Below are 24,424 nucleotides of genomic sequence, written 5' to 3'. Positions count from 1 at the left end.
TTTAGCTTGTTAAAAAAAACTTTAAAATCAATAAAGAATTAACTTGTCTAAAATGCTGTCTTGGTTATGATTGCTTACTGTATATGGTAACGTATTTGTATATTATGCTTTCCACAGATTCATACCAAAAAAAAACACAAAAAAAAAAAACTTTTTTTTGTTATATAAATAGGCTACATATAGAAATGCAGCTTAAGAACAAACTAGTATTAAATATTGAATTAAAAGGCTCACATTCAGGACAGGTTATACCCTGTTAAAAAAAAAAACATCTGGAAAACATACATTTTTTCACCATTGAAATGATTAAGTTCTGTACACACAATGGCATTTAAATGGCACTTTGAACTTATTTAGTCACATAGCTTGTCCTGTCACAATCATCTGATTGTTGTTTTTCCCTTGAGAGTGTGGCTACTTTGTCACACATATAGGCTACATTGTTGTCTAAATATTGTGCTTAACCCACAAGCATCACAACAGTTTACACATTAGCCTACCACAATATGAAGACCGCCTTATTCACTAGCAAAAAGGCCCCAGTGTATAACTGCATTTGCCCCATGATCCAAAGTCCCTCACACACACGCACACATACACACACGCTGTCTGCAGGCTACTCCTCTCAGAACATTTTAACCATTGGAATCAGCTTATTCACCTAGGCTACTATGCCTAATTTACATTGTACTTTATTATTATGATTATTTAAAGTCTTCTGACTGTCATTCTCGCTGTGAAATAAATAAGTGCTTTATCTTTGATCGACAGTAACAGATAAGTGCGCGCGAGCAGATATGCTGAACTTGTGACACGTTTAAAAATTAATTTGTGGGATCCGCGGTGCAGGTGTTTTAAGCGCGAGCCGCCGCTGACGGTGGCCCACAGTGATCATGATAGACTTCGCGCAGATCCTGTCGTCCGTCGGCGAGTTTGGAGCGTTTCAGAAACGCTTGCTGGTGGCGGTATGCCTCCCCAACCTCTTCACGGCTTTCCACATGTTCAGTCAGGTCTTCACCGCCATCAGCTTCCCACATAACTGCGACAGCAGCTGGATCTTACGGCTAGCTCCAAACCTGACAGAGGAGAAGCAGCTGAACCTCACCATCCCTCTGGACAGCAAAGGACAATATGAGAGCTGTAAGATGTTCTCACCTGTTGATCTGGATCTCGGTGCCATTGAAGCTTATGGGATAAACGAAACGACATCATGTACCGATGGATGGGTTTATAAGGCACCAGAAGACAGCAGCACTCTTATAACTGAGGTAGGCTATAACTTTGATATAGATTATAATTATAGGCTATAGCCTAGCTGTGGTGCATTATTGGACTTTTCTTGAATTGCTTTATAAAAGTAGGCCTTAATTGTCCGGCTATATGCCTATATATTTTTTTTCATAAATATTTAACTTTTATGGTTACATTTTTAACGCTTAGGTATAAGATTTAGGCCTAATAATAGCCTATTCACTTATTATTCAATGTCTTTCAGAAGAGTTAAAATTAGCATATTTAAAGTTCGTCTCGCGCAACCCTTTAAAAAACTCGAACAATTATGTGATAGGCCTGCGACTCTATTTGTGATGAATAAAGCCGTAATAACGTAATGGCAGTGTTTGTTGCCATGGTTACCTCCTCTCAAAGGCAATTTCCAACTCTTAATTTAACTTTTGGGTACGAATCGTTTGAAAACGCGTGAAACTTTTATACTTGTATGTAAAAACAAGTGCTGTCAAATCGATTAATCGCTCTTAACATAATTTATAAATGTATATACATGTAAATGCATATCTGATATATGACATATTTACAAACTTTTATTTTAGATTCTAATTAATAGCAGCAAGGCTATACAAATATAAAGCAAAAAAAATAAAATATTTCACCACGCACCTGCTAACAAAATGCTAAGAACTTGTGCTGATATATATTAAGTTATGGAAATGTCTTTTTCCAAATATTCTCTAAACTTAAAAAATGTCCAGTTTTTAAGGAAACATTTTATTTATTTATTTTGCAAACATTATGGGAATGTTGCATTTGAATGTTCTCTAAATATTCTGAAAAATGTTATCTGGACGTCCTTGGACATAGTTTGAACTAAAACGAATAAATAATGTTTTTGTGCTAACGTTTTGAAAACATTTTTGAAGACCAACTTCAACTTTAACTGTATTGTCCTCAAAGACAATTCTTTGTGTAGACAGTATAGCCTATACACATATAACAACACAACACACAAATTACAATAATATTTTATGACAATAAGACCAGATAACTTTGAAAAACTTTCTTATTAATGCTACAATTTTGTTCATAACTTGGTCACCTTGCCAGAATGTTAGCCACTTTTTAGAATAAAAGCATACATGTATCGTCATAATAGTTTAGTTTTGTTCGTTTCATATTTTTTTCTATTAAATTTAGCTTGACGGGTTCAGTTGATCCAAATTACCCCATATTTATCACAAAAGAACAGTGACTTTTTTCCTTGAAATGAATGGTCGAAATCTTCAAAAATTGTACCTGCGAATTATGTGTCTTTACAGAACTAACTTGTATATTATGTTTTAATGTTTTACATAAAATTGAAAGTTATTATAAACTGTAATCAATACATATTATTTTCATTGGCATCTGTTTACTGTATTTATCATGTTTTCTTTTCTTATCTTATCATAGTTTGACCTGGTGTGTGAAAATAAGATTTATAATGAGGCATCTCAGTCCATCTACATGGCTGGTCTTCTTATTGGAGCCCTATTGTTTGGGCCAATGGCAGACAAGTACGTGTAGAGTCCAAGCAACATAAGAATTATATAAAACACACAATGATTATTTTTGAGTTTTTCCAACAACAACAAAACACACAGATCATTCTAACAACCCATCAGTAATAAAGGGCCACATTTTGTGTCAAATAATGGGTCATTTGAGTGCTTGCATAACTGTGCTGGTTAACTTGTTTTCTTGTCTCAGGTATGGCCGGCGGTTTGTCACGCTCCTCTCCTTGTTCCTTCAGTTTCTGTTTGGGGTGGGAGTAGCATTTTCCCCCAACATCTACGTCTACATAGCCCTCCGCTTTGTGGTCGGCACCACAATATCAGGGATCACCATGAACACGTTTGTTCTGGGTAACACATATGACTCCTTTTTAATGCCAGTAGCCTATATTAAAAAGTTCGATAATTAGCATGTAGAAAGTGCATTACAGTGCTTTAAAGTCACCATGAATTCAAAATTAGCTTTTTTTGTTGTTGCAGTATTTATTAAATTTTTTATCCTTGGCTCGCACATCGTTATTTTTTACAATTCATGTGCTCTCGTAATCATTAATCAAAATAATTTCCCCTCCCCCTTGCATAGATATCTCTTCTCTTCTCTGATGATGTATTTAGGGCTGTCAAACGATTAATCGCGATTAAAGTTTGTGTTTACATAATATATGTGGGTGCACTGTGTATAATTATTACATATATATAAATACACACACATGCTTGTATATACAAAGAAACATTTTCATTCATATACTGTATGTAGATTTAGATATAATTTATATTATATATAAATATTTTATATATAAATAATATTTTTTTCTTAAATATACATGCATGTGTGTGTATTTATATTTTTATATACACACACACAAAATAATTATACATAGTGTACCCACATACTGTATATTATATAAACACAAACTTTTATTTTGGATGCGATCAACCCGTCACTCATAAGAGATCACAGCAATAGCAAACCAAAACCATCCAATCATTCAGTCAATTCCCGATTAAGTCCCGCCCTACATTTTTTCTTGTTCAAGTATACATCACAAATAGCAACTTCTGTTTCATGCTGACTTAAAACAAACGTCCTGTAACAACAGAAATCGCTATGAAAATGTATATAAAACCTGTTTAGATCTCAGATTATTATTTAAGTTTGTACAAAAAAACATGTTTTAGGTACCGAGTGGTGCGGTTCAGCCAAGCGCGCCCTTTTCACCATATTGTCGCACTGCTGTTATGCCGTCGGCCTGATGTTGCTGTCCGGTGTGGCCTTTGGGATCCGAAACTGGAGGATTTTACAGCTGGTTCTGTCAGCACCAGTTGGGCTTTTCTGCATCTATTACTGGTTAGTGTGATTATATATCAGTGATTCACAATTTTTTTGTGTTTGCATATTCTGATGTCGGTCACACAGATGAAATATTTAACATATTTCTGTTTATTTTCTAATCAGTTTTCAATGTTTTTGGCAGGATTCTCCCTGAGTCTGCCCGATGGCTTCTGACTCAGGGCAAGCAAGACAGAGCCAAGAAAGAGATCTTGAAAGCTGCCCGAATCAATGGCAGGAAGGTGCCCGAAAATCTGCTCGACAAGGTGACCGCTTTCTCTATGTAGATAGCCAAGCCTTATTTGGTGTTAGAAAAGAGCTGATAAACAGATCATATCCACTCCCATTTACCTTCTCACACAGTATCCTACAAAATGAAAGTAAGTCTTTAAAATCCGTACATTTAACGGTTGTTGTTTTTATATATGTTTCTTGTATATGTGCAAATTCGGGCTGCTTATCTTACCCAGGACACTCCTGTAAATGAGATTTTTTTTTTCTCAGTGAGCTTTAATGAATGTATTAAAAATGATGAATTAACATGAAATAATGCATTATCAGATGGAAGCGGAGAACACAGTAAAAAAAGGCTCCATGCTAGACCTGTTCCGAGTGGATTACCTGAGAAAGAGAGCTCTCATCATGTGCTATATGTGGTGAGTTCTGACAGTTAGCCCCTTTGCTATTAAAGCTGCAACAGTTGAGTGTATGAAGTGTCCAACATTCCACACTTTTAATGAATTCATTCATTTTTAATTAACACAGTTAGAGGTGTGGTTTGCGATCTTCCAGAGTTGTAATATTTGAAATCAACCCATACAAACCAGCTCGGATGTGTTTAGGCTGGTCCATAAATGGTCTCGAACCGTGATCACTGGTGTGTGAGGTGAAAAATACAGCAAAGATTATTTAACTAACGACAAGGAAGCATTGATCATAATAACCCTTCTTTTTCTAATGATGTTCTTCTGATATTTTCTCTTTTGTATTGTCTCTGTCATCTCTCTTTCTACAGTCTTTCTTCAAATCTACCTCTTGTTCAATCTCTCTCCTCCCCCATTATGAGTGGACACGCCCCCTACTGCTGATTGGCTCACTCTCTTTCCTCCACCCTAATGCTGATTGGCTACAAGTTTGTTGTGGTACTCTGTTTTGAAAAATCGCTTACTGCACCTTTAATTAAGTGCATCATCCAGTTATTTTAAAGTGTACTTTTTCATAGAATGTAAAACAACAACGTAAAACGGTCCCACTTTATATTAGGTCTCTTTTATACTACATGTATGTACTAACATTTCAATTTGATACAATGCACTTACCATGTACACACGTTTTTCCATTAACACTGCATTCATTCACTGCAAACCTCATTATTGTAGGTTTGTGACGAGCCTGGTTTACTATGGAGTCAGCTTGAACGTGGGGAACTTCGGCCTGGACATTTACCTGACTCAACTGATCTTTGGCATTGCAGAGTTTCCCGCGCGGCTGGCCTGCTTTCCTCTCATTCAGCGCTTCGGAAGGAGGATCTGCCAGAGTGTTGTTCTGCTTCTAGGAGGCACAGCTTGCCTGGTTATTCCTGCTATACCAGGGGGTGAGCGAGTCTTATTTTATAATTAGTGAAGAAAGAGGGTCCCCAAAAAGTGTCTCATTGTCATAAGCCTGTTTTGACAAAACATTCAAAGGACAAAAACTGCTTAAATGTTCATTAATGTAACAGAGGAAATCAGTGTGGCACATTTATACGCATTTGTACTAGTTGTCGTTGATTTTTATGAAAACGTACGATTTGCTGGCAAAAAGTCCACACTTTAAAGGATTAGTTCACTTTAAAAAAAACATTTGCTGATAATTTACTCACCCCCATGTCATCCAAGACATCCGTGTCATTCTTTCTTCAGTCGAAAAGAAATGAAGGTTTTTGATGAAAACATTCCAGGATTTTTCTCCATATAATGGACTTCAATGGGAACCACACGGTTCAAGGTCCAAATGAGAGTTTCAGTGCAAACTGCAAACTGTTCAAAGGGCTTTAAACGATTCCAGACGATGAATAAGGGTCTTATCAAGCGAAACGATCGCTCATTTAAAAAAAAAATTACAAAGTTTAAGTTTTATAAGCTCAAATGCTCGCCTTGATCTGTTCTGTAATGCGCGTTCGTGACTCTCCTGTTCGAACAAAATGAACAAATCTTTTCCAGAGTCAACTCATTCATTTAATTCGTTGAATGAACCAAATGACACGAAAAAAGATTTCATTTTGATAAACGAGTTCGAACAGGAGACTCACGAACGTGCATCACAGAACAGAGCAAGGTGACCATTTGAGCTTATAAAACTTAAACTTTGTTATTTTTTTAAAATGAGTGATTGTTTCGCTTGATAAGACCCTTATTCATTGTCTGAAGCCCTTTGAACAGTTTACACTGAAACTGTCTTTTGGACCTTGAACCGTTTGGTTCCCACTGAAGTCCATTATATGGAGAAAATCCTGGAATGTTTTCATCAAAAACCAATCTCTTTTCGACTGAAGAAAGAAAGACATAGATATCTTGGATGACATGGGGGTGAGTAAATTATTAGCAAAAGCTTAGTGAACCTAAGCGCTCAGGACTGTATGAGCAGATCATATAAAAATGTATTAATGAGATGATGTATGTCTAATTCACCAAATCATACAACTCTTGTTATGGGGAGCTTTCATGAGACTGGGTTAGAAAAGCATTCGACAAGCTGCTTAAATGTTCACAAATGTGACAGAAAGACGTTTTCAACTCGATCTGTTTTTTCCCAGAGTATCCTGTGATTGTGACTGTGATCGCTGTGATTGGGAAGTTCTCCCTCGCTGCCTCTTTCACCATAGTGTATGTGTACACTGCTGAGCTGTACCCAACGGTTGTCAGGTGTGTATGTAAAAGAGAGAAACTCACTGTTTTCAGTTCTGCATTCTACATGAGTTCTCATTCTTAAACTCAATTGTCTAGGCAAAACGGAGTGGGACTGAACTCCATGTGTGCACGTGTCGCTGGTATTCTAGCTCCTCTGATTGGCTTGTTGAACGTGTATCATCATTCTATTCCAATGGTCATATACGGCTCTCTTCCTTTTGTGGGAGGAGCCTTGACCTTCCTGCTCCCAGAAACACTAAACACCGAACTACAGGACCACACTGACGCTCCCGTGGATGAGAGCATGTGAGGATTCTTTACATTAGTATTAGCATGAAACATCTCTTGCAATAATGAATCATGTAAAAAGCACTTAACTTTTGATGCACATAATTCAATACAAAATAAGTTATTATTTTTTTTTAATCTCTCATTTACAGGGGATCAAAGAAAGCCAGCATTGAAAACGGACTGAATCAGGAGCAGGAAATGGCTCTCAGTAGCACAAAATTATGAGATTTATACTGCCATTTAAACATGTAGTTGATGTTCATGGGTGTTTTAATAGATTTATGCAATAATAAGAAAAACAGGCGTCACTGTTTACTTTTCATGCGGCAAGTATCATGTTTGTAAAGTTTTATTGATAAAAACGAATTTGTACTTTTTTTAGCACTTCATTTTGAAAAATAACAATAAAGAAAACTGTGATTTATTAATGATTCAACGCATGCAGGAGTGTTTTTTTCCCCAATACTTTTCATACTGATGCTACAAAAAACTAGAAAGCCATTAATAAAGACATAATTTGGTCATTTATTTATAAGTTCAGTAATTTAATTGTGAAACAGGGGATAAAAACTATGTACAAATACTCTTATTTGATTTTTATCCCAGACATATCCATGTTTTTGACACATTTGTTTCTAAAATTATAGAGATACATCAGTCAGTATGTACAATATTAGTTTTAATGATCTTAAGATGTCATAAAACACACCAACATCAGGGTCTCAAAGATAAGAACATAAACATTTTAGAATAGAATACTGATTTATAGACATAAACTGCTTTGTGAAATCATGTTATGTTAATATTAAATCCTTATTTGATTTAAACGTGTTGATGCATAATCACAAGAGACAAAAGACCAGAAAATCGTATTTGCCTACATAAGACCATCTGCTGGTTACGGCCCATATACTTGTTCAGTGGTTTTAAATGACGTCAGTGCCATTCCTCTGTAGCCAACGGTCTTTATGCTGTTGACGGCCGAAACCTTCGTCATAGTTGCCCTTCCTTTTGAAAAGCTGCTGATAGTGGAAAACACAGTAGAATTCCCCGTAGAGAGGCGCATAGCTTTGATGGCTAAAACCAAGCAAAACACATTTTAGTATATTCCTATGATCTGTAGGCTATAAAAAAAAAACACATTAATTGGGTGCATATTTGTAGATTAACAGTTTTAAGCAACAGCTGCAGTGTCAGCAAAGTAGGTTAATGGCTTTAGAGGCAAAGTCTAAACACTGGTGCAGAAATGCAACTTCAGCGCTGCCTAATAAATGATTTGCTGTGATTTATGGTCTTGTTGCAAAGGGATTTCACTCATGCAGGATTATAGATGTTATGTGTTTTAAATGTTTATATTTCAGCTATGTCCATATTATTCTTACCTCAGTTTCTTTTTGCAGTGCTTGCAGCAGAAACAGGTTTTGTGAAAAATGAGTTTATCAGCTGCCATTCTTTCCATTGGGTAAACTGGTTTCAGACAGGCTGAGCATGTTTCTTGAGCTGCTGGCTGAAACTACAGTCACACAAAAGGGTTAACACACCACTGACTTGGGGTCAGATGTTGCCTTTTAATTCACTTAAGCTATTAGTTGTGTTTTTTATGAGGGCTTTGGAAAACACTGGTGTAAATTATGATGTTTACTCTTTCAGTAAAACACAAGCTGTGTTTTGTCTTCACATTGGCTGAATGAGATTTCTTTTTCATATATTTTAATTTTTTTTTTTTTAAAGAAGAAAAAATGAAAAGTTGACACCGTCCACATCAAAAATAGAAAAATATTTATTTCATGTTCTCAGGCTTAGGTGAAGAAACGTAAAGTCTCACCTTGAGAATTATTTTTGGAGCTGTAGTCGGCCAACTTTTCCTTCCTTTTTATTATTATTATTATTTATTTATTTTTTGCTTTGTGGTTGAGTGGTTTCGCCAGTTAGATATGTGTGACATAATGATGTTTGTTCAAGACTAAATAAAGTTACCAGATTGTTGATTGAATATTTCTGTAGATCATTTCAGTCAACCAAATCTCATGAAGTGTCATTTCATCTGATGTGATTCATATAAAAATGTTCAATTTAAAAATATTATCATATAATATTATCGCTCTGTTCTGTGATGCACGTTTGTCACTCTCCTGTTCGAAGTCGTTCATCAATATGAACGAATCTTTTTCCGAGTCAATTTGTTCATTTCGTTCGTTGAATGAACCAAATGACTCTGAAAAAAAATAATTCATTTTGATGAACGAGTTCAAACAGGAGAGTCACTCAGAACAGAGCAAGGCGACCATTTGAGCTTATAAAACTTAAACTTATTTTTTAAATGAGCAATCGTTTCACTTGATAAGACCCTTATTCATAGTCTGGAATCGTTTAAAGCCCTTTGAACAGTTTGCAGTTTGTACTGAAACTGTCTTTTGGACCTTGAACTGTTTGGTTACCAATAAAGTGCATTATATGGAGAAAATCCTGGAATGTTTTCATCAAAAACCTTCATTTCTTTGCGACTGAAGAAAGAATGACATGGATATCTTGGATGACATGGGGGTGAGTAAATTATCAGCAAAAGTTTTTTTAAATTTTTTTTTTAAGTGAACTACTCCTTTAACTATTAAACATGAGAACACCTATTTACTGAAATTTAGACTGACACGTTTTCTATTACTTTTATTGAGAAATATGGCAGAAATTCAAATGATATTGTATTTACAGAAATATCAGAACATGCATGACTGCAACATACTAAGGAAATATTAGTTAAAAAAAAATATTAATTCACACAAAACTGAAATAATAACAATGGTCAATACTGACATAACCACGAAAGATACAGTAACCAAGCAAAACAGTACATTTAAATGCATTTGCTGTTACATTATTAGATCTTTCATTTATGTAACAACCAAAACTGAAATAAATTTGCCACATTTACAGTGGGGGATGGTCCTCTCTAATAAAAGGTGTGTTGATTCTTGGGTATGTGACCATTTCCGATGTGGCTGGACTGCTCGTAATAAGCTTTCTAGAAGTTGTCTTTGTTTCCGGTTGGGTTGTCACAACCGTGGAGGTTTTCGAGGAGTAGAACTTGTTGCCGAAGCAGTCCGTCCTCTCGTAGTTCTCTTTGATGGTTTTTGTTCCGATTACCTTCTCTACCTCAGGCATCGTTTGCACTTCCAGCACACTGACCTGCCGTTGTGGATTCGGGGGGCTGGAGGAATCCCCCTTTGGGACAGAACATTGCCTGCGGTCTGAAGGCACACTACAGCAGCACTGGGGCTTGGCCTCTTCTTTCGGTTCTGCTTTCAGGGGACTGATCTGAGACGATGGCAACTCCGTAGGCTTCCTCGCTGCTGACTGAATGGAAATAAACGAAGGAGACGCTGGTGAGGTTGATCTCTGTTTGGTTGTGGGAATAAAAAGCTCTGGCTTTTGCTGTGCCGTTGACTGTCCAGAAACACTCCTTCCCATCTTGTTTTGAGCTTTTGGAGATTTGCTCGACCCAATACTGATTTTCCTGATATTACCTGGTGGAGGTGAGCCTTGTACAGCCACCATTGACTCCCTGAGGAGACCAGAGAGTCCTACAATGTCAGAGTCAGATTTCAGAGTCGAGACTGAGTAAAGGGCCTTTTTAATGGCCTCCTCTATATCCACGAGTCTCGCAAGCGTTTGGTCTTTTAAACGGATGATGTCAGCACCTGCTTTCTCGAGGTCCCCAAAAGCAACCTCCATGGATGTCATCACCTCAGGTTCACTTGGCGCTCCTAAATGTTCCGACTTGACTATTGTCGGTTTGATCTTTTTCGCCCGAGGCACAACCCAATCCGGTACGCTCTCGAAAATGTTTCTAAGCGAGCTCACGTCTACTTTGTTGGTGTCTTCTTCGATCTCCTCTACTTTGGAGAGTATGTTTTTCAGTTCCTCTTGTTTTTTCAGCTTGCCGAAGATCTCCATGACAGCCGGCACGTTTCCTTTCATGATTTCATCCATGTGCACTGAGAGTCTCTGCCTTCGCTCATCCTCAGTCTCTCCTCTGCTTTTCTTTTTCCGTCTGACCACTCCACTGACTTGTTGATCATCACTTTTATTTTGGTTTTCTTCATGGTTGTTGCTATCTACCTTACAGGTCTTATCCAAGCAGTCATTGTTGTGAGGAGAAGGACTGATTTCCAGTGCCGTTTCGGTTTCCAAAATGGTGGAGTTGTTATTGGGGTTGTCTATAGTGTTTTTCACATTTTCTTTAGCCATTTTGATTCTTTTAGGTTTCACGGGAGGCTCTGAACCACTCTGCTTTAGCCCGAAGTTTTGAAGAGTGCCATGAAATCCTGTGGAAGATTCACTGACAATGCTTTCTGGGGAGCTCTTTGGAGGTTCTTCAACAACCTGTATGTCATTTAGCTCTTTGTTTTCAGGACTCTCAGCGTTGGTCATTGATGTATCACTAGGTTCAGGTTCATTGGCATCAGTACGCTGTATGCGGAGTACATCTTCATGAGCCGCTGGGTCTGGGCTTAGTTTGGGATTTGAAGGTTCTTTAATCTGCTCAGTTGGTGATTTTAAAGCAGTAGTAGGGACTTGGCATTTGTTAAGACGGTATGCATCAGTTCCAGTACCAAGAGGGTTTGGCTTTATTTTTAAATGATCTGGTTTAGGTGGGATAGCCGGCTTGGGTCCAATAGGAGTTTTCCGATTTTTAACACGTGTTTCTACGGAGACCTGAAGAGGAGAACAAGTCACTTGTTTGTTTTCAAACTGGGTTGTGTCAGTTTTCTCACCAAGTGATTTTAAAGCCTCTTGTTCAGCTAGTGGTGCAGGAGAATATGTTGATGGCTTGTTTTCTTTAGTCCTTTTACTTGACTCTTCTACATTTGTTTGTTTGTGTCCTGTAATTCCTTTAGCAGAGTTTCTATAAATCATTGCAGCTCTATAATCCCCCTTTGAGACATTAAAGTTGGACTTTCCCAAGGAATCAAGAGCTGCCTGTATGCTGCCCCTCATAGCGTCCTCCTTACTTTCTTCTTCCTTTTGAGTTTCGTAGAACTGTGAGAGCTCTTCTTTCACACTTACATTATTATTGTTTTTCACATGCGTAAACTCATGGTTTACTGAACCGAGGTCACAGATTTGTTGGGTCTGGTTGGTCTGGGAAGCAAGTGCTTGTATGCTCTGCTGAAGAGCTTTTGCTTCCATTGTGGCTTGATGAAGATTCATAATTGCTGTTTGCAGATTCACTAACTCATCTTCCACTACATCAACAAGTTCTGCTTGAACTACTCCATCATCCATGATATCTTGATCTTGGAGAATTCTTGGAGTGCCCACACTGTTGGTGCAAATTTCAGCCTCGTTTGATTTTTCTGTATTATTTTCATTATTTATAACACTTTCTATTGGTGACACTTTTGACTTGTTTTCTTCTGATTGTGTTTTGAAGCTTAAATTGTCTATATTGTTAGTAAAAATGGCTTTGAAATGGGTAACATTACCTGGTATAATCTCACTTGTTTTTTCTGACGCACCTATATCTACATCTGATGATGTTTCCTGAAGCCTTTTTAGATGATCAAGGTCTCCTTTCTCAATGCAGCTCTGGCATAGCTGCACATTGCTAGTTTTGTTTGTATATACTGCTGAAGAACTTTCAGATGAACTAATATATGTCTTGAGATCACCCTTTTCAGACTCTGGTTCAATCTTTAGACTTGGGGGAATGGATTTACACTCAATTTTACCCAACTCCTTTACTTCACTGTGGATAAAAAGTACATAAACTGTTATCTCTCTCATTCCTGTGGTACCATCTTGTATTAAGACGCCTTTCCTCATGGATTTTTCTTGACTGAGTAGATCTTCAGTAATCTGCACCACATTGGCAGTCATGCACTCTTTATCTTGAGTGAACGGAAGTTGGTGAGTGGGAACATCTACTTTCTGAATCTCCACATTGCCCTGACTGTCCTCTTTTAGGAAGGTCACAGTTGGGTTCAGGCTTGTTCCTGGTAGCGTCTGAAGCATGATGCTCTTTATGTTTCCAGTCACTATCTCCTCCTCATCAATTTCTGGTTTTGTATCTTCTTGTATGAAGTGATATCTTGCTTTCTTGATATGGCCAGTTTCATTAGCTTCAAGGATAGTTCCACCAGAATGCATGATACTGAAGTTGCATAAAGAAACTAGAGTTTCCTGCATGTTCTCAAGGATGGTTTCTGATTCTTCCTTGGTTTGCTGATTGATCTTATCAAGTGGAGTTGATTCAAACATCTGAGCTCTATTTTTTACATTTGCCTTCAGCAGTTCTTCCTCTTGGCTACAGCTATCATTTGTGGGCGAGATGTTCTCCTTGTCGTGTAATATTGTTTCAAAGACCTGTTTTGCTCTAGATATACCTACAAAGACCTTGTTTGTGTTTATGAAATCAGTGGTTTCACTGTTATGGTGAATGTTTGATGTTTGTTTTCCATCAGTTTCAGAATTGTTCTTTGGTTTCCAGACCGAGCCACCTTCCTCCTCAGAAACAATGTTTTTCCTTGGACAGGGGCTTTGACTGTCTCTCAGAATATCCATCGATTGAGCTTCAAACATTCTGCGTGTGGCTTTCACATCCACTCTGATGCTCTGCTCTGATGTCCCTTCCTCGGATTCGTTGAGTTGGGGTTTGTTCTCTTCGTTGAGGAGGTTGGCTGTAGGTTGTTCAAACATACAAACGGTTCTCTTGATTTCTCCCTCTTGAAACTCCTTTTTCATCTGTGGTTTTTGGTCGTGGAAATCCACTGAATTGATATCATGGTTCTCAAACATCCAGCACCGAGTTTGGACCTCACTCTGGTATCCAGTGTCTGTGACTGGGTCCATGTTGAGAATATCAGCCATCTCCCTCTCAACCAAACTGTCTACATTTTTCAACTCAGGATAAGTGTGTTTTAGCAGTCGTCTAAGCTCGCATTTCTGTCTGCGTTGTTGCAGAATGGACATTACTTCTCTTGTTGGGGGTGGTGAAGTAAAGGCTCGCTCATACTCATCAACAGTGGTTTCTGGATGATGTGTAGATGGATTTGATTCAGGCGCATATGCTATGCTGTTTTGTGCACCTTCAGCCATCTTAGAGTAAAAAAATGACAACCAGATTAGATTATTGTAGCTAATATATTAACCTATCATTTCAAATGGTTATGATTAATTCTAAGCAAACACAAATAGTTAAGAAGTTTAACATACCTGCTGAACTGTACAGAAGCCAAACCGCATGCCAAAGAAAACGAGTGTTTTGCGCCTAACGTTTCTAATGGTTATTAATTTCAGCAGTCTGAATACAGGCAGTTGAGAACATTATCATTCATGTTAGTATGAGACCGGTGATTAAGAAACAGACAAAGTCCGGCAAAGACACCCAAAAGATATTTTCTGTCCTGTTAAATGAGTAGGTAATCAAACGCTGCAAATTCAATGTTGTTAATTTAATTCAGACACTGTATCAAAAGGGTCACTACTACAATGTGTTATTTACTGAGTATGCAATTACAGAAAGACACAAACTAAAATAGCCAACAATTTTATTTCAAGAATAAAGTGCAATATATTATGGTATGTACTTAATCTTGAACAAAACACATTTATTGACAATATTATAATTTTTTTACAGAGTTCACATCAGGGGTTAGTTTGTACTTGATAAAGCCAATTTTATCACTAGATTAAAGTACATATTTAAAAAAATATGTTTCCTTACCTTGCTTGCTTTTGGCCTTTTTCCAGTTGGAGAAGTGGGATACTAGAACAGACAAAAATCAAGGAAATGACTAACGTGTCTGATTAGAAACAGCAAATTCAATTTCAAGTTGAACTTTTATAAAAAAAATGAAAAAATCTTTTGTAAAAAAAAAAAAAAACTGAACTGATTTTAATAACTTAATTTTTCCAAAGTAGAACATACTATAGTAATAATATATGCACTGTAAAAAAAAGTTGCTGCCTTAAAGTAAGAGTACAATAAATTTGGACATTTAAGTTGTTTGAACTTAAAGGGATTGTTCACTTTGAAATTATTTTTTTATATGTTTTAGCTTACCTCAAAGGCATCCAAGATGTAGGTGTCTTTGTTTCAACAGAATTTTCAATTTTGATATTTTTAGGTCAAACCGTTCTTGTCTGTCGGTTTAATTTGGACTTCTATGTGCATGCTCTTTGAGGTAGACCCCATAAACCTCCATTATATGACTGATAGACAAGAACAGTTTGACCTAAAAATATCAAAATTAAAAATACTGTGGAAACAAAGACACCTACATCTTGGATGCCCTTGAGGCAAGCTAAAAAGAATTTCAAAGTGAACTGTCCCTTTAAATTACATTAAACTGACTTATTTTGATGAGTAAAAGCAATGAAAAAATATGTTGTCATAACTTATTGATCATTACGTTATGACGACATGTTTTTGCATTGCTTTAATTAATCAGAACGTTTTTTTTCATAAGTTATGCACTTTAATTTAAGACAGCAACTTTTTTTATTTTACAGTGCATGCTCCTTGGACACTGATAAACAGAACACAGTTGTATAAGCAGTCAATTTAGCAGCATTTTCTTGCTGCCTTACCCTGTCTTATCCCCCTGGCCCCAAAAGTAGCTACAAGTACTAACTGGTTTCAAGAGGTTTCCTGCTGGTTCTGCAGCTGCCACTTTTGACAGATATAGTGCAGACAATGCTTTGACTGAAATAGAGGGTTTCTCCAGTTCGTAGAGAGCCGAGTTGTCTCTGAAGTCTCCGACCGACCTTCTTTTATCCTCTGTAACAGCAGAAAGATCAGAATCACGATATGGTTATTGTAACTCAAAATTTGACTCCTAATTTCTTGAATGAAGGAATGAAATCAAGGTCAACATCTGTGCTTTTACAACCAGGCGCACGCATCAGGGGGGCAAAAAGACATTCTTAACTGTCAGATATGAGATTGATTTCAAAAGAAAAGTTTGTCTTTCAATGGGAGGTGAGCGATTGGTCAGGCATAATATTTGTTAGTTTTGTGAGAGATTTTATCAGTGACCCAGCAAGCTTTTAGCAGGGCTTTTAGATTTAACAGTAAATTATGAAAGATTATTATAATTTATTGACTGATTCGTATCCAGAGACCCCCTTATCTAGACTTTCAGCGAACATAAGTACTCCCAAATACATTGAGTTTTCTCAATGATTCTAATTATTACCAAACATTATTACCTTCTTTATTTCTCAAAATCATTCATGCATCACAGTCATTTACTTTAATATTGTACATTTTTAAGGAAAATCCTGACCCTTGACTTATAATAGAGAGGTTAAGCAACTTTTGACTTCAAGTCATGATGCAAAAGTCCCCTTTGGTATGGAAGTACCTTATGGCCATAGAAATAAATTTATCCTAAGACACAAGTGAGATCACATTTTGTTTCTTATATGCGCACATTTTTTTTAAATGGCCACCAATCATTCTTGAGAGGCCCATATCTTTGCTTCTGTTATAGCTATGATGACAAATTTGGTATCAACGTGTACATTTTTGTGGTCAAGGAGTCTAATAAAGTACACAACAAAGTACACAACAATTACATAACAATATCAGGGAGCAACACTGTTACACAACATGCAAAACAGGGTAGGTCTCTATTCACTTCTATAATCGTTCTTACAAAGCAAATGGACTACACGAGTATAACGTAGCAGCGTGTGCTAGCGCAATTTTTCCCAACCCTGTTCCTGGCGGCACACCAACACTGCGCGTATTCTTTGTCTCCCTTATCAAACACACCTGATTCACCTCATCAGCTCATAATCAGATGGGTTAATGAGCTGATGAGTTGAATCAGGTGTGTTTGATTAGGGAGACAAAGAATACGCGCAGTGTTGGTGTGCCGCCAGGAACAGGGTTGGGAAACACTGTGCTAGCGTATCAACAACCGGTATGAGAACCGAAATCATAACCTAAAACATTATAAAACGGTCTAACTAGTATAACTTCACACTCACAGTAAGGTTAGAAGTAAAAAAAAAGATGTGCTTGTTGATCTTTGCGGGGTTTAGCTGACTGAGGACATCCACAGTTTCCAAAGACGACACTTGTCAGGATTTTACTTCGGTTTTGGGAAGGGAAAAGACGGACACCCCCCTCCAACCTCTCTGGGAAACGCGTATCTGTGTTACAAATGCCCGAGGCACAACGTTTAACCATATTTTGGATAAAACTATGACGGTAATAGCCTGCCGAGACCAAAAATATGAGACGCCTGTGTTGTAAGTCAATGGAGCGCTCTGAAAAGTGTCCGACCTCTGTGGGAGCTCGTTCTTGGCTGCGCTGTGATTGGTCAATCTACATTCTAGGGCGTGGCTTAGCCAAAGGTGAATTGCTGCGCTTTTCAAACATTCACATGGCCAGTCACTGGGTAGGAACGACCTTGTAGCCTGCTTCCTCAGGAGAGCTAGAAGGATGAACCCTCCTCATCACACCTCGGTTCCCATATGGGACCATTCCTTGGTCTTTAAGGCCATGAAGGGTGCCCCTTTCAAACCTTTACAGTCTGTTGAAAACCGCCTGGCTATCGGCCGGGTCAAGTGGATGGGTGACTTACACACACTTTCTGTTAGCGCGTCGGCCCTTGAGTTTGGGCCTAATGACTACAAGGTCATCCTCAAACCAAGACTTGGTTGTGCTACCATCTGGTTTCGCTTCAGTCGATGAAAACCAAGGAGCATCCTATCAAGCTCTTGCTTATATAGGCATAAGCCATGCCCATTAGAGCGGGACGTGACGTCTGAGGGCGCCGGCGGCCTCATTGGTGCTTACATCACGAGCAGTCCCTCGATAGGTTGCAGCAGTTGCCACAGAGTGGAGGGCTGCATTGGGATTGAGTCCCGTCGGGTCCCGCGGGACCCAACGCAAATCACGTGGGAGCGGGCACTTTGAACTTTGCTGCGGGTGGGAATGGGCGGCTAAAAAAAACTGCGGGATCCGGAGGTAGCCTAGCGACATGATGGAGATGTCACGACATAATTTTTATGTGAAATGTGCATATTTACCCCCAATTTTCATGGTATGGGGAAAATTATTATTTTTTTTAAACTTGAAACCAATTTCATTGGATTCCTTGACCCCAAAATGTACACTTTGACACTAAATTTGTCATTATAGCGATAACTGAAGGAAAGATATGGGCTCTAGAGTATTTTCGGCGCATTGGCGGCCATTTTTGAAAAAACATGTTTATTTCTGATACAAAGTGTGATCTCACTTGTGTCTTAGGATAATTTTATTTGTATGACCCTAAGGTACTTCCATACCAAAGGAGACCTTTGTGCCTCCATTAACGCTTTTTTAAAATGAATATTAAATCCATTTTGTGTGCATCATTTTAAAACAGGGATGTGGTGATGGTTATTGCTCTGTCAGCTCGATTGTGGCAATGTTGGACAGCTGCTATGATCAGTGTAGTGCATTTCGAAGGCTGGAAAACATCTGACTCTCTGTGACACAGATACGAGTGGGATTTCCAGTCGAGAACCACAGCTTGGTTGAATGAGAAGAAGGGTACAGAGTCAGACTTATATTCTCTTCCAAGGGCAAAATATTGCTTTATAATCAACCATGGCTGTATTTTAGTATCTTAAAAGCATGAAGGGAGAGAAACTCATCTGATTTTTAGCAAAGTCTATTTTTTATTGTAGTAAATAATTTACCTGTTGAGTGGATCTGTGTTAAATCATTCTTGTTACTTATCTGATTCTAGGTATCACAATGATTATGAGATTATTTTTCGGTTCCATAATTATTGATTACATTATCATCTTTTCTGTCCAGTTCACCAACAGCTATTCATTAACAATACAAGACAGATTTCCTTTAAAACAATGTATAAATAATATTTGATGAAGACAAGTGAAGCAAAGTGTCCAATAAAAATCACCTTTAACTAATTTCAGCATGTTGGTGAGTTGAAAATTAACATACGATTATTTATTTGCACAGTAAAATGTTAAGGTTAACTTGTTTTCCAGCCTGTTTTTTTAAAACAAAAATGAATAATGAAATCCCATGTCCTTGGTTACACAACAGTGTGTCTTCTATAATACACATGATGTGGGAAATCCTCTTAGCACACGCACTATTTGATGCAATTTAACGGTTTAAAAAATGTGTAAACATAAACTCACCATTCAGTGCTCTTTCTCTTTGCTCATGAGCTTAAATCAAATCCATCTGAATTATTTTATTGCTTCAGTAATGATCCTCTGACGGGTCTATCGGCCATATGTGTCCTCCGAGTGTGTCAGCAAGCCTGTGGCTCCGCTTCTGTTCAGCGAACAGCTGACCCTGTCCGGCTCTCATGGAGGGATAAGTGCCAGCCAGCTATTTTAGGAGCTATTCTGCTATTGCTACACCAGGCTGAGTCAATCACTTGTTGAGATACACCACTATATTTCCAGTCTGCCCCAACCCAGCACTCAGAAATGACTAAAAAAAGCACGTTATTTTCATAGTGAACAGTTGTTGCTCCTGCTGTGATGTCAGGCGTTTTCCCAGTTAAAATTTGGAGAGCCCTCGCATGTGGCCCAAGTTTTATCAAAAGCTAACGTGAAGTTTATTTTCTATATTTCACCAGTGCTTTTATTTGACAGTTTTTGCCAAAGAAAGGGCTTTTTGTCTTGGAAGATATTCTAAATAGCTTGCTCTTGTCATTTACAGTAGGTCACATGATACTCTGTCAACACATGAAACGTAACCTTGAAGTAGAATTTTTAATAGTGGTGTTAGCTGAGGTATTGCAATTACTATTGCTAAAAAATGCTGGGTTGTTTTAACCCAATGGCTGGGTTTGTCCATATTTTACCCAAAATTGGGTTAAAACAACCCAGCATTTTTTAGAGTGTACCTCAAACTATGAGCCAATGGCTGGGTTAAATTTTTAACCCAATGGCTGTTTGTCCATATTTTACCCAAAATTGTGTTAAAACAACCCAGCATTTTTTTATGTAGAGTGTAGAGTTTTGAACAAATCCTAACCCTACCTAAATCAGGACTCAGTCAGTCAATCTATCTGTCTATCATTTGTCCATCAATCCATTCATCCGTCTATCTGTCTATCTATCATTTGTCCATCCATCTACCCACCCATCCATCCACACATACACATACATAGATAGTGAGCCATGGAAAAGCGGCATTTATAAAATGTAAAACGTTTTGTACTCACCATCTGGAGTTGTTATTTTTTCGCTATAAATGCCAGAAATGGTCTTTCTTCGATCAGATCGGGTTATTGTCTGTTTTGTTCTCTCACTCTGAAAGAGTAAATATTTCATCAGTAAAATACAGATGACTCTTGGTCATGCACATCTCTGTAAGGTCTGACTGTTCACCTTTGTGATCACTTGAACCTCTTTGGTCCATTTCTCTGGTTCATCATGGCTGTTATTAACCTCTGCCTTTGTTTGGGGCTTTATGTCCTCAGCATCCTTCTTATTGGGAAGAGTGATTGGAAGAGTAGTGTTCTTGGCTTTCTCAGCACCCACTGACCGAGGTGCCGTCTTGGACTCAGGCTGAGTGGTGACCTTTGACTCAAAGAGCGCCCTGAGTGCTGTGGTGCCCGTAGGTCTGTGCTGAGGCAGGCTCCCCATAGACTTACTGCGGGAGAGAGGAGAGACTCTGGACTTCTCTTTGACATCAGTCGTCTTCACTTGTGTCTCAACATCAGACTTCTTCACTTTGACATCAGACTTCTTCACTTGTGTCTCAACTCTGCCGACATTCTCACTGACAGGAATTGGTGCAATCTGCCTGCTCTCCTGTGGGAGAAATTAGAAAACCAGGTAATGCAGTGGATGAGAGAGTAGAGAAGCTTATGTGGGGTTTGGTGTTTTTACCTCGTGCTTGATATCCTCTGAATCAACTTTTGTTTTTCTTCCAGGAGAGTTTTGGTAGCTGGTGAAGACATGGTGTTCAGAAGGTCTGATAAAGTCCTGGATTTAATTTCATTTAATTCAAAATGACTTGGGAAAATCGAACTGTACACTTTCTGTTTATTTACACATCAACATCAAGTCCAATGGATTATTGATAATTATATCAAGTGTTTATTAAAGAAGTATAAACTCATTTATTTAACTCAAATTGGATATTCTGTCATCATTTATTCCCCTTCATGTTTTTCAAAACACATTTCATCTCTTATTTTCTGTGGAATACAATAGGATATCTTTAGGTGAATGGATTAGCTGTTTGTTTTCATACAATGGAAGTCAATCACACATGATTTTCAGTGAATAACAACTCAAATTCCATCAAGTTTTTGTATGGATTTAGGACACTTAGAATATAAATAGTGAACAAATTTCATTGACAACCTTTTTTCCCCCTTTCCCCTCCCTCATTCATTGTATGAAAAACAGCATCCCAGACATTTTTGCTAAACATCACATTTTATGTCCCAGAGAGAAGGCAATTCATACAGGTTTGGACCATCAAAAGGGTGAGTAAATGATGACAGAATTTCTTTAAATAGTTAGGAGAAACATCTTCCTCACTGTAACATAAGCTGAGAGACAGACTTCCTCTTGTCTCTGAGTCCAGTTTCTGTCCAGGACACGAAATGATCAGTGGAAACACTTCTGAGAGACTGGGCCCTCCTCAAGCTGCTCTTCACTTCCATTTCTTCTTCCTCACCTAATACTCTGTCCTCTGTCCACGTCCCAACTTACACACTATGAACACACATCACATGCGTCTTGACATGGACAGATTTGTGGCATTCAGTCACATGGAGTGGTTTCAGTTATGGGAAAAGCAGTTATCCTGTTAACAGTCAGTCCCGGTAGTTGGACGCCTTTTTTATTTAATTTTTTTTTTTTTAACACATTTTAGTAATCATCACAGGTATCATTCAAAAGATTAAACACTCCAAATCCATTCCATTGTGTTTATGTTCAAATTCAAAACGCAACTAAAAACAGTTATGATTTTGTATTTTGCATGCCAGGCCAGTAGTTGGCGATGTCACATAGATCGTAATACACACAACATCATCGTTTTCACAAATTCACGTTTTTGTAGTTTACACGGAGATGATAACGGTATCGTTTCCTACAGTCTACTAATAATCTAATGAGAGTTAGTTGACATGTAGTTGCAAAGTGGACCACCAAAATAAATTGGACATTGTGTACAGTATAAAAATGATGGGTTGTATTAATACAACTTTGGGTCGAATATGTAATAAAAAAATGTAACCCAATGGCTGGGTTTGTCCATATTTGACCCAAACTTGGGTTGAAACAACCAGCAATTTTTAGAGTGTTTAAGATAATAAATGTTTAGTTAAGTACAGTTGCTTTACATTGTACACTTTCATTTTTGAAGCTACTTTCACTGCAATAATCAGAAGTCTTTCTTTAAAAAAACAACAACTTTAGGACTGTATTCCAAAACATTCATGAATTACAACCATGATACAGAATATAACATCTTTGATTAACTGACCTATGGCACATTACTCATATTAATCATTGCCAGTGCTGATAATTCATCTGCTAACTGATAATTAACCATCTCTTGTTTACAGAATGCTAGTAATCCATTGGTATACGCTTAAAAGAACACCAAATATTTTAAATAGGCCTAATCATGGTTTTAAATACAGTTTGTTTTTTTAACCGGACACATTTTTTTTTAGATTTTGACATGAAATGGATAAAATAAGAGAATATTTTTACCTTTGAAAAGCTTGTTGCTCACTCGATTGACAGATGCCTAGCGACAATTCTCTGTGCATCACGCGGGGAACTCACAGGACAGAATCTGTGGGCAAAGTCTGGCTGGTTTATTACACCTGACTCTGGGAAAACTGCCTCCTGAAGGTTTGCACCCTGTAAAAAGGGTTGGTTGGAAAAATTGTGATTGCCATCAATAAAACACATGGCTCTTACTATTAAAAGTTGCATAATGTTACATGTCATCTCTACCAATACATAGTGTAATATGTGCATAAAGATGGGTTTCCTCAGGCCTGGCGGTTTGCATGATTCCATCACATTCAAATATTCATTATAATTGAATTAAATATTACACTCTAAACAATGCTGGGTTGTTTGAACCCAAATTTGGTTAAAATATGGACAAACCCATGTTGGGTTAAAAATGTAATAAAATTTTTTCAACTCAACTTCAATTTTCACTTTGAACTGTAATTTTTTTAAATTGCATTTTTAACCCATCATTTGGGTTTGTCCATATTTGACCCAAATTTGGGTTGAAACAACCCAGCATTTTTTAGAGTGTACAATAGGCTTGAATAACAATAGAATATGTGTATTTCTTTTCCTTTTTGGAACAGTATGTTATCTGTATGTTTGTGTGTTCTTATGCATGATAACTGTACATTTAGGTGTCATTAACTACTATGTAATTGCATCAAAAATAATTGTTTGATTGTTGTTTACTTTGCATTGAAAAACACTGGTGCACTCTATTAAAAAAAAAAAAAATCTGGGTTGTTTTAACCCAATTTGGAGTCAAATATGGACAAACCCATATGTTGGATTAAAAATGCAATTTGTAAATTTAACCCAATAACTGGGTTTGTCCATATTTGACCCAAAATTGGGTTAAAACAACCCAGCATTTTTTTAGAGTGTGGGATACAGGTACGGTTAGGGATTGGTTAAGTGGTATGGGTAGGTTTAAGGGTCTCTGGCTCTTATCCTGAGGCTACCGTAGTCAACCGTGGTCACCGTAGTCAACTGGATGAAATATTTGAATGCGATCCACAATCCATTAGAGCAACTTGGAATCCAAGTTGTCATTACGAGTTCTATGAGGACGTGAACGCTTTCTTATTTCTGCGCGCTGTGATGTATTGAGTTAATATTTTAAATATTTAATCTTATCATGTTCACATTGAAGGCTTTCTCTGCAATACATCATTAGATGCTGTGATAGGTGTTAGACAGATGGTTAGACTGCACCATGACCCAGGTCACTTCTGTGGGACCCCTGATGTCTTCTCTTATTAGGGTCAAGCTTCCATTTGACTTTTGCCCCTGTTGGGTTGAGCCTGCTCTAGACACTTATGTTCAGGGGTCAGTCCCGAGTCCCAGAGCCGGCGTGGCATCTC

The 24,424-nt window shown here is 37.7% G+C and overlaps 2 protein-coding genes across 4 annotated transcripts; one reads left to right on the top strand and one right to left on the bottom strand.

Annotated features, from left to right (window-relative positions):
- The first annotated feature begins 583 nt into the window (after nucleotides 1-583).
- slc22a13b (solute carrier family 22 member 13b) lies at nucleotides 584-7,726 on the top strand. Its single transcript, XM_039666933.2, has 10 exons — nucleotides 584-1,268; nucleotides 2,686-2,789; nucleotides 2,983-3,137; nucleotides 3,966-4,134; nucleotides 4,262-4,382; nucleotides 4,678-4,772; nucleotides 5,496-5,710; nucleotides 6,911-7,019; nucleotides 7,101-7,310; nucleotides 7,445-7,726. The coding sequence occupies exons 1-10, from the start codon at nucleotides 894-896 to the stop codon at nucleotides 7,518-7,520; spliced, it is 1,629 nt and encodes a 542-aa protein (XP_039522867.1). The 5' UTR covers nucleotides 584-893; the 3' UTR covers nucleotides 7,521-7,726.
- A 74-nt stretch (nucleotides 7,727-7,800) lies between these two features.
- On the bottom strand, nucleotides 7,801-23,183 carry LOC120476024 (xin actin-binding repeat-containing protein 1). Of its 3 annotated transcripts, XM_039666934.2 has the most exons (9): nucleotides 23,025-23,127; nucleotides 21,840-22,016; nucleotides 21,180-21,237; nucleotides 20,676-21,101; nucleotides 20,510-20,597; nucleotides 15,929-16,074; nucleotides 15,019-15,060; nucleotides 8,678-8,808; nucleotides 7,801-8,372 (listed from the first exon to the last, which is right to left on the bottom strand). In XM_039666934.2, the coding sequence occupies exons 2-9, from the start codon at nucleotides 21,962-21,964 to the stop codon at nucleotides 8,222-8,224; spliced, it is 1,167 nt and encodes a 388-aa protein (XP_039522868.2). In that variant the 5' UTR covers nucleotides 21,965-22,016; nucleotides 23,025-23,127; the 3' UTR covers nucleotides 7,801-8,221. The 3 variants fall into 3 exon arrangements, with proteins under 3 accessions (XP_039522868.2, XP_088981665.1, XP_039522866.2); XM_089125539.1 differs by lacking the exons at nucleotides 7,801-8,372; nucleotides 8,678-8,808 and adding an exon at nucleotides 9,703-14,390 and having other exon boundaries at nucleotides 23,025-23,183; XM_039666932.2 differs by lacking the exons at nucleotides 7,801-8,372; nucleotides 8,678-8,808; nucleotides 15,019-15,060; ... (4 more) ...; nucleotides 21,840-22,016; nucleotides 23,025-23,127 and adding exons at nucleotides 9,703-14,390; nucleotides 14,508-15,008.
- Nucleotides 23,184-24,424: the final 1,241 nt, after the last annotated feature.

This window comes from Pimephales promelas, chromosome 22 (assembly GCF_988280905.1).
Source record: "Pimephales promelas chromosome 22, fPimPro1.hap1.1, whole genome shotgun sequence".
In the NCBI taxonomy this organism is placed as follows: Eukaryota; Metazoa; Chordata; class Actinopteri; order Cypriniformes; family Leuciscidae; genus Pimephales; species Pimephales promelas.
The sequence above is the reverse complement of the archived record's forward strand: the minus strand, read 5'-3'. Positions and strand labels throughout refer to the sequence as shown.